General features: G+C 34.4%; 2 protein-coding genes across 2 annotated transcripts; one reads left to right on the top strand and one right to left on the bottom strand.

The window, feature by feature from the left end:
- Positions 1-156: 156 nt before the first annotated feature.
- Positions 157-6,648, top strand: LOC118056478 (ran-binding protein M homolog). The gene is made up of 10 exons (XM_035068698.2): positions 157-689; positions 1,114-1,260; positions 1,412-1,498; positions 1,911-1,956; positions 2,324-2,400; positions 2,887-3,049; positions 4,078-4,146; positions 5,341-5,400; positions 5,751-5,837; positions 6,022-6,648. Exons 1-10 carry the CDS (start codon positions 298-300, stop codon positions 6,277-6,279), a joined length of 1,386 nt encoding a protein of 461 aa, XP_034924589.1. The 5' UTR covers positions 157-297; the 3' UTR covers positions 6,280-6,648.
- A 1,917-nt stretch (positions 6,649-8,565) lies between these two features.
- On the bottom strand, positions 8,566-10,148 carry LOC118056477 (V-type proton ATPase subunit G3). The gene is made up of 4 exons (XM_035068697.2): positions 9,617-10,148; positions 9,403-9,503; positions 9,055-9,234; positions 8,566-8,755 (listed from the first exon to the last, which is right to left on the bottom strand). Exons 1-3 carry the CDS (start codon positions 9,702-9,704, stop codon positions 9,091-9,093), a joined length of 333 nt encoding a protein of 110 aa, XP_034924588.1. The 5' UTR covers positions 9,705-10,148; the 3' UTR covers positions 8,566-8,755; positions 9,055-9,090.

Below are 10,148 nucleotides of genomic sequence, written 5' to 3'. Positions count from 1 at the left end.
ATATATTTTTTATTTTTTAAAAATTATTTTTAATATTAATATATTAAAATTATTTAAAAACTTCAAAAAAAATAATTTTAAATAAAATAAAAAATTTTAAAAATATAAAAAACGTGGATATTATAATTCCTCTCCCGATTACCCGATTCCCCGAACCACCGAGCCTGACTGTCTCTCTCTCTTCACTGTGAAAGGACCCCACTTCATTTCTTTTAACAAACTCCATCTCCAAATTCCTCAAATAGAATCCCAATTCAATTCCAAATCTTCGATGTTCCATTAACCAAGCCCTAAAATATGAGCTCCACCACCACTTCCCCAACCACCAACAGCACAGCCATCAATTCGAATTCCAAGAACGGCAGCAATCAAGATCCAGGCTCCTACTTCATAGACGTAGCACGGCAATACTCATCACCAATTGGCGGAGAAACAGAGCCTGAACCCAAGGAGTTAAACACGTTGAACAGCTCTGGAGGGTTTCTGGTTGTATCGACTGACAAATTGAGTGTTAAATACCCAAGTGTGAATCTTCATGGTCATGACGTAGGTGTTATTCAAGCCGATAAACCGGTGCCGGATAAACGACTTGTTTATTATTTTGAGATTTTTGTAAAGAATGCTGGTGCTAAAGGACAGATTGCTATTGGTTTTACTAATCAGGGTTTCAAGATGAGGAGACAACCTGGGCAAGGCTTTTCTTTCTTTCTTTCTTTTTTTAAGTAATTTGTTTTGTTATTTGTAATGTAGAGTTAGTGAGAAATGCAATTAGGGTTTTTTCTCTGGCTCTTGAGAGAATTTTAGTTGCTAATCACGGGAGGTAATGGATTAGGTTTATAAGATTTAACATTTTGGAGCGATTAAAAAGTTGGATATTAAGTATTTATTTATTAAATACTTTTGGTTCATGAGAAAATTTAAAAGAAGGTAAAAAAAAAGGTGTTTTATACTTTAAATGTTCTTTTGAAGGTATAATAGGCAGAAGTTCTTCATTGGAAATGTGGGTTTTTGTTCTTGTGCACTGCATGCAAGTTTGAATTGCAATGAGTTGTTAACTATAATAATGCTGCGATTCACCAGTTGTTTCTTTCAAATTTTTATTTGGTTGAGCAGGTGGGAAACAAACAGCTGTGGATATCACGGGGATGATGGGAATCTTTATAATGGACATGGGAAGGGAGAGACATTTGGCCCAACGTTCACGACCAATGATACAGTTGGTGCTGGTATCAACTATGCTTCACAGGAATTCTTTTTCACGTAAGGAAGTTGCTCACTTTGGTTAGTTTGTGTTGTTGATATCAAACTCCTGTTGCATGTGGACACTGAGTGATTAATAAGTTTATTTTCTGAACTCTTCTTCTGTTACTATGCTGCTCCTTATTACATGTTCTCTTTGTGCTGATATCAGTAAAAATGGAGCGGTAGTTGGTGGAGTGTACAAGGACATAAAGGGCCCGTTGTTTCCTACTGTTGCTGTTCACAGCCAGAATGAGGAGTATGTGGCACCTCCCTCAACTAGTTACAATATTTAACTATTATTCTGAGACAGTTTGCTTGTCAATTCCTGTGCTAGATTTAAAATATGCAGACGTGGTAGACTATCCTGTGGCTACTGTGGCTTTTAGTTGAACTTTTTCTACCAAGATCATAGAGATACATTGTATTGCCATCTAGAAAATTTTGTCTCTACGGCGACTAAGGTTCTAGCCTATCCAAGATTCTGATCACTCATATAATCCATTTTGGTCGCATGTTTTACAGCAAATGACCTGTGATTAATTATTTAGATATATGGAAAAACGAATTCAAACTATATTTTAATATTTTTCCTTTTCTTTTGCTAATTTTGCTAGTATTATCATGATGCTAGAGGATCTGATACCTTCAGTTGCTTGTTAACCTGGCAGGATTGAAGTCAACTTTGGGCAGAGAGAATTTGCCTTTGATCTTAAGGCAAGATATCCATTCTTTTGATTCTTTCTTATGGACCTTCTTCTTTTTTTGGTTAAGTGGGTTTGCAAAAATCTTCTTCACTGTGCAAGTTCATTGCTCGAGCTTGGGAAGGTCAAGTTGTTTTGTATGGAAGGAAATAAAGTTTAATGGACAACCTTCACTTTCCAAGAAGTGATATGATTCAGTAGTCATAGATTTTTTCACTTTGGGTTTGCTTATATAATTCTCTTGGTGAATGGTTTCCTTATCATCTGGTTTAGTTGTCTGAAATGTTTTTTCTAAAACAGCATCTACAGATTTAACAAATTTACACAAGTTCTTGTTATTATTGATGCTTCATTATGTTTTTCTTTGCATCCTTGCTTAGGAATATGAAAGACAAGAAGCTATGAAGCAAAAATCGACAGTTGACAAAATATCTTTACCGCCAAATATCAGTTATGGGTAAGTCTATGTTAGATTTGAGTCTCTTTTATATAAATTAGTTTCTACTTTGAGTCAGTGTAACTTGCAATATCCTTGTAATTGAAACTACATTTACCTATAATATGATGTCTGCACCTCAACAACGGAAGAGTCGGGTGGAAATTTGTAGTAAAAATAAAGAATGGATCAAGGCAAGCTGTTCCTCTTTTTTATCTCTTGTTTTCTTCAGCTCCTCTTTCTCTTCTTTCAATATTTATTCTTGTTCATCTGAAATTTTTCACCTTGGGTTTTGTGATGGGGCAGGGCTGCAGTAGGTCTTGGTTTAAAATCTTATAAAACAACAAAAAAGAGGTTTTAGAAGTATGAAAAAGCCCTTTGGTGTATTTAGAAATAATAGTAAACTTGCTAATTTAAATAGCAGTACTTGATCTTGCAAGTCAGCTATCATTAGTCATCATTATTTCTGTATACTACAGTTAATATTAGTTTGTATTGGATGGGCAGACTTGTTCGCTCCTACTTATTACACTATGGCTATGAAGAGACACTCAATGCTTTTGATGTGGCTAGTAAAAGTACTATCCCTCCGATATGTATAGCTCAAGAAAATGGTTCTGGTGAACAGGACATTGCATATGCTTTAACACACAGAAGAACTCTTCGACAGGTATGAAATTGTTGGTGATGGGTGTTTATATTCAATTAATAGTTCACATTGGCGGGCATCGAGTTTTAGGCATTGTGTATATGATAAATGTAAGTGGTGTTATGTATGAGTAAGATGCTGGTAAACCCTTTGTTGTACGGAATATGTGTTTCTGTGTGTAATACTTGGAGGTTCCTGTCTTTTTTTTTTTGGTTAAAAGCTCATCAGCATCTTTAGAGCTTCCCTTGAATTTGATGTATTGATATCTAGTGGTGATAGGGCTTATGAGCCCCTGAATGATGCATTCATTCCCATATCATTTTATGAGTTCACTGGGTGCCACTCATTTTCTCAATGATTCTCTAATGTGCATCCCATCTTTTTTGTTCCACCCTTTTACATTCTTTTAGGAACATATTGGTTAAAGAAGTGTTTCTGAAATGCACAAGCATTGCAGAATGGTGCTAAGCTTAGTTGGGGTAGGATCTGCAGGATGAGCAGCTTCAGTGAAGGCAATGCCTATGTGTTAATTTAGCCTTGTTATTCAGGAGGAGTAGATTTGTCTGTGTTTCATGTGCAGGTAATGTAATGACCGAGAGAGATGTGTAGTGATGGATGCTGTAACAGCTAATTATTAACTTAATCAGGCTTTTATAGTACAGAAGTTGTACAGTTGGAAAACCTAGGGATGATTGCTTGGTGCAATTCTAAAAGTATTGGGCTTGCACCCGCAACATTGTAGGTTTGAGTCTTGAGATCAGCCACTTGTACAAAAATGTTGAAGGATTAAGTTGGTAGTCATATGCTCTGCTATGGTGGTCATAATTAAGTTTGAGAAGATCTGATATGTTAGATTACATCCCATATGGTGTCTTTTGTGAATTAGTTGAACTGTCAAGATCATCATTCTTCTGGCTATTAGTATTCACATTCTTCAATCTGTATTGATGTTTGTAATAAATCTATTCTATTTGAATTATTTTTATTTATTGTTTATTTTCTTCTTTTTGAATATGATTTGTTTTTGTTGACTTTTTTCTCCATTGAAGCTAATCAGAAATGGTGAGATTGACACTGCACTCAGTAATCTTCGTGATTGGTATCCCCAGATAATGCAGGTGAACACCATCTACAGTGCAGTTGCTGTTTTTAGTCTCATGTTTTTATTTACTTGGTACATAATATGTAGAGGACTTTGACATTCAAAGTTTCATTGTGATTTTTCTGTAATCAATATATGTACCGACAACCTTTAAGTGTGTACACACCTCTTAATCTAATTCCCGCTGCAAATAATCATATAGATGACCCATTTACTACTACTACTACTACTACTACTACTACTACTACTACTACTACTACTAATACTACCACTACCATGAATTTGGTATATTAGATTGTATTATCCTGTTAAATAGGGACAGTCACGATACCTTTGTGACAGCTTGGCTTGCAGCTGTGTCATAATTGTTATTATCCTGTTAAATAGTGGCCCACGATACCTTTTTGACAGCTTGGCTTGCAACTGTGTCATAATTGTTGCATAGTTCATCACCTCCAGTTGGGTTTGGAGTTAGACCGGAAGAGCACTGTCCCCACTAGGGAAGGATGGGGCTTATCAACCTTGAGTGAAATTTGTTTTCGGAATAGTTTAGGACCCTCTCTTCACTGGTCTACCCACCCTCCCTGTCCTCCCATATCACTACTTTGTGTGTTATTGTTGCCTGTTTGGCAATTACATAGAAGCATTGTATGACTTTCTTTCTGAATGGATGCTAGATGAGTTGATATTTCCCCCGTGATTGGTGGACCGTACTATGATTTGTCCTCTATTGGTTGTTTTCGTATCTTGTGTGACCATCTGTAGATTACTGAGGGAATTTCACACAACTGTTGCTAAAATAGCAGCAAGGTCTCCTCATCTGGTTTGTTTCTTGAGGACTAAAAGTGTTTCCAATTAAATTTGTAGTTCTTGAGAATAAAAGTCACATCATGAACTTTAAAGCTACCTTTATTTCTTTTCTTTAACAAAATTGTTAAAGTGGATTGTTGGTGCTAGATACCAGATGAAAGTGACATCATTATTACGAGTCCATGTATATGAACCTGCATTTGTTCTCATTTTTGTCAACACGTTTAAAATTAGGATGTTCAATCGTCATCAAGCAATAAATTTAATTGTGAGTTCAAAGTTTTGTTTTCTTTCACCGAGAATTTAACAAAATTGATGATGATCAGCTTTTCCACTCTTAATGCTTGATGTGATCGATATCTTAAATAATGTGAGCTGTGACAGGGTTTTTCTTGTGCAGGATGAAAAATCAGCCGCTTGCTTTTTGCTTCACAGTCAAAAATTTATTGAATTAGTCCGGGTATATGTTTTTTTCCCTGTTTAGTTTGCTTTAGTCATTTTTTTTCTCCAATAAAGGAAATCTTTAATTCTTTGTGATGAATATGGACTTGCTGCAAGTTATTTTCTGAAAGTTGCTTCAGCATATCTAGAAACTTGATTCTGGCTTTTTTTTTTCAAAAAAACAATAATGAATTGCTTATATGCATGGCAGTCTGTATATGCATGCTGTTGTCAATTAGTGTTCCTTGTATAGCTCACAATTAGTTTCTCCATGGTAATTGTCAACTGTTCTACTGCATGATCAGGAAATCATGACTTTTGAGTACTTAACTGAATATCTAGTCATGAAAACTTATTTAATGTATGTAGGTTGGGGCACTAGGGGATGCTGTCACGTATGGAAGGATTGAATTAGCAAAGTTCTTTAAGCTGCCCCCGTTTGATGATCTAGTTCGGGTACTCAAATTTTCTTTCATGCACTGTTTTTTTTTTTTTTTTTTGTATGGGAATATTTTACATCTTCTCACATAATGAGAGAGGAAAGAAAATTGTGCCCATCTCCCTAATGTCTAATGATGTCTTCTGTCTCATGGTACCGAGTCAGTTGCTAAATCTGTCTGATGTTCCCATGCTTTTGCAGGATTGTGTAGCCTTGCTGGCATATGAACAGCCACAAAAGTGCTCAGCTGGGTATCTTCTTGAGGATTCACAGCGTGAGATTGTGGCTGATGCCGTAAACGCCATGATTTTATTAACAGATCCCAATGTGAAGGATTCACAAAGCTGCTTGCGATCACATCTGGAGAGGTTGCTCAGACAGCTTACAGTTTGCTGCTCGGAGAGAAGGTCCTTTAATGGGGATCAGGGTGAAGTTTTCCACCTGCATAGAGTGCTTTAAAAGTGGGAAGAGGGCCAGGTGCCAACTCGTGTATTTCTTCATTTAGGCGCACCGTTCGAATGGGTAGTTGGCTTTCCCTCACGGCGATTCAAGTGATCTGATTGGTCAAAGTGTCAGTCTACCAGCTAGATGGCCTCTCGATGCTTTACTGATGCAATAATCAGATGCTATGGGGATTCCCTACTCGCTAATTTAACCTGGGATGCAAAACTTTAATCACGCTATAAACTGTTGTCTCAATGCCTGCAGTCAGATTTCACCCAGAAGATGTTGCTTTCGGGCTTTACTGTAAATAATTTGACATACAAATGCACAATTTGTTCAAGATTTTTCATTTCATTCTAAAGAAGACACTGATGGTCTTTTTCATGGGAAAGTTTAAGTGATGCTAGCATATGGTAATTACTTGAGGCTTCTTTTTTTTTTTTTTTTTTTTTTTTTTTAGTTTCAGGGGTTTTTTAAAAATTAATTTAGCTAAAAATACATAATTGATTTTTTTAAAAAGGCAAATACATTTTGAAAAGCACTTATAAGCAGAAGCTATACATTAATGCTTCAGCCTATTTTAATTCTGAAACCTGTCTGAGAAACCTGTTCAATGAAATGAGAATGTGTGTACGGTTGCGAAAATTGAGTTAATTTGTAAAATTTTACGAGTCTATGTATTTTACAGAATGTGCTAAATTAGACTAAAAACTTGAAATTAATAAAATTTAATTTAATTCATGTAAAATCAATAAATTTAATAAACTTGGTTTGATTTTATAAGTTTTTTAAATCTGTAATATTAACCAAGTCGGTTTAAATTTGATCATAAAATATTTGCTTATTATTTTTGCTATATTGAATATATGTTTCAAACGGTGTATTATATTTGTTTATTAGTGTTGCAAGATTGAATATATCTTTCAAATGGTATATTGGATAAAGATAAAATTTTACTGAAAAATATTAGATATATAAAAATATATTATGGTAAATTTTCAAGTCAAATGGAGTTATGAAACATGATAATTTAGAGGGTTAAATTTAATAACCTGATATTGTCAAATATATCAAACAATGCTTTCATATTTTGGACATATCTAGAGCTAGCGGTGGAATTTTGTTTCGATTAAAGTTGGGATAGAAACTAGACATCTAAAACTTTTCACCTATGTATCATAGGCCCAATAATTCATCCAAACGAGAGAGAAACAACATGTTTAAAATCAGAAGAAAACAACATGTTTGAAATCAGAACTCAAATCTGCCAAGAATATACAAAAATTGGAGATTCAAGCTATATGAAAGAATTTTAATATGAAGACTTTTTTATTACTTTATTTTATTTATTTATTTTTAAATAATTATTTTTAATTTGAATTTTTTCTAGCGCACTAGACATTGTTTAGGGGTTTATTTCATTATTGAATTTGTGTTAGTTAATTACTAATTTAAACTTATTAGCTTGCAACCCAAAAGAGGTCTATCAAGACTTATTATGATGGAAAAAACCAGGTTGTCACGTTTGTGTGTTTTATACTTTTCAGTTATTTCCTTGTATTAAGAAATTTTATTCCGAGACTTTTTATTTTTTCATATCATTAATTTATTAATTCATACTATCTATCTCTCTCATTTTATTTAGATCACTCATTAATTATAATATTGGTGACTCATTTTATTAGATTTTAATGTAATTTAATTTTTTGACTAGAATTATCAATATCTAATTAGTTAAAAATAAATCACTTATAATTTTATGATCCAAGTTTATATTGTATTTTTCCTATCGTGTTAAAAAAAAAAAGTTTTTGACAACCTTGGTATTACGTGACATGAGTGTGCGGAAAGAAGTCTTCAAAACTTCAAATCTGTTTTACATGTTTCAAGAGTAGCTTAAGAGAGTGTTTGAGAGTGTTTTAGCGGTTGCTTTTCAAAGTATTTTTCATTTTAAAACACATTAAAATAATATATATTTTTTATTTTTAAAAAATATTTTTTGACATTAGCATATCAAAATCATTTGAAAAAAAAAAAAAAAACATATTAATTTAAAACAAAAAAAATTCAAAATTTTTTTAAAACACTTTCCAACCATTGTGCCAAGCCTTAAATCATCACATTAGAAGCCAACTCCCTTGCGATTTTAAATGTTCATTTCAGTTATGCATTCCCAGGATTCCATTTTTCATCAGCTTTAGGCATAAGCAACTTCCTCCTAATTTCTCTCAATTTTCCCACTTCAAATTCCTGGATGTCATATTCGCGGCATTCAAAACTCTTACAAACTGATTTCCGCATCCAGATTCATTTAGAAAGAACATCAAAACATTCAAAATAAATATTCCTCAAATGACAGTGGTGATGACCAAAAACATGCTTAAATGGAAAACTGAAAATAAAAGAAGAGCAACTCTTTCTTAGATATAGTTGGCCAGCTATGCTTCTTCTTTGCTGCAGGCTACTCTTCTAATTCTCTCTTAACCTGTGACTGAATAACAAGAAACAATATAGAACAGTCAGTGGCTGTTTAACACTGGATTTTCTTGCATGGTGCTGTCCTAGCAATGGCCCGGATGGCTCAAAACATATCATTTGTCCAAAAACAACAGATTTTTTAATGGTAAATCTCGTCTAACACCGCTGGTGTGATTAAAAGACACCCAGTTATTGCCACAATCTTAACTATTCAAACTCGAAGTGAATAAAAACGAATTCAACTTCATGGATATGGATGTTAGATTTGATAAAGAGAAAGAAAAACTTGAACAGAAAGGATATAGCCCTCACAAATCACAATTAAAGCTCCGCAGTAACCTTCAAGCATCAATACTTTGCGGCTGTGGTGTACTTGATGAGCATGTCAACAATATCTGACTGGACCTTCGAGGCTGACTTCTTCAGGTTTCGAATCTTTACGTCAGTTTCCTCTCCAAGCTGTTCCGCGGTGAAGCCAGAGTTCCCACTTGTCTAAATGGATTTGAAAAAATCAAATAAAGTTAATAAAGAAATTGTAATTCAAGCTTTATAATTACAGCTGTGTTGATGAAAATGCTGTTATTTGGATTCTTTATAGTTTGTGTTGTTGACAGATGCGAGACTGAAAATAGATGTAGCTGAGGAGATAGCTAACCATACCTCACCAACTCTCTTTTGGTACTCAGATTCCAGGTTGGAGCGATAATGGCCTGCATCTTTCTCGGCTTCTTCTTTAGCTTGCCTTAACCTTGTTGTCTTCACTGGATAGCAATTTGAGATTTTTGTTGGTTACAAACGATTTGGATTTATTGGAAAAAGATCTACAAAATTTAATGTAATAAAGCAAAAAACAAGGAGAGTGCTCAGTTCTTACAGTTTCTAGCAGCAGTAACAATTTGTTGGGCCTCCTGTTCTGCAGTTAGTAGCATCTGAATCCCTTCATGACCTCTCATGGAATCCATGGTAGCAATGCAACCTCAACTAGAAAGAACAACTCCATGAGAAAACAAGTTTTCAAGCACTAATAGCAGGTACGTACCCTATTAGAAGAAAAGGACAGAAGTAAACCAGAGCAGATCTTCAAGCCGATTGACAGAACCATCAAATTGCAGAAAACCAAGTACGAAGAAAAACACAAAACAACTAATCTGATGATAGCACATTCATTGATTCACTCTCCAAGCTAAAATAGCTAAACAAGATTTCTGAAGACATAATAACAATGGTGGGAGCAAAATGTTCAGGGAATTTAAAGGACATTATAACCATGACAGGTTCAAAAGACTTTGTGAGTGATGCTAAACTCTAAAATTCAGATAGCTTTGCCTACCATCCTTTTCAGTAAGATTAATGGGACCTTGTGCTTTCTTATTTGATTTTTCCCATTTGATGTTATTCAAACAGTG

The sequence above is a fragment of the Populus alba genome, chromosome 19, assembly GCF_005239225.2.
Source record: "Populus alba chromosome 19, ASM523922v2, whole genome shotgun sequence".
Classification (NCBI taxonomy): domain Eukaryota; kingdom Viridiplantae; phylum Streptophyta; class Magnoliopsida; order Malpighiales; family Salicaceae; genus Populus; species Populus alba.
Note: the sequence above shows the minus strand (reverse complement) of the source record. Positions and strands in the feature narration are given on the sequence as shown.

Bases quoted from the DNA above. Each gene is read 5' to 3' on its own strand.
- LOC118056478 (XM_035068698.2), top strand. From the start codon at position 298: ATGAGCTCCACCACCACTTCCCCAACCACCAACAGCACAGCCATCAAT. The intron at 690-1,113 runs GCAAGGCTTTTC...TTGGTTGAGCAG, and splicing joins AAGATGAGGAGACAACCTGG to GTGGGAAACAAACAGCTGTG. The intron at 5,838-6,021 runs GTACTCAAATTT...ATGCTTTTGCAG, and splicing joins CGTTTGATGATCTAGTTCGG to GATTGTGTAGCCTTGCTGGC.
- LOC118056477 (XM_035068697.2), bottom strand. From the start codon at position 9,704: ATGGATTCCATGAGAGGTCATGAAGGGATTCAGATGCTACTAACTGCA. The intron at 9,504-9,616 runs GTAAGAACTGAG...ATTGCTATCCAG, and splicing joins TGTTACTGCTGCTAGAAACT to TGAAGACAACAAGGTTAAGG. The intron at 9,235-9,402 runs GTATGGTTAGCT...AAATCCATTTAG, and splicing joins ACCAAAAGAGAGTTGGTGAG to ACAAGTGGGAACTCTGGCTT.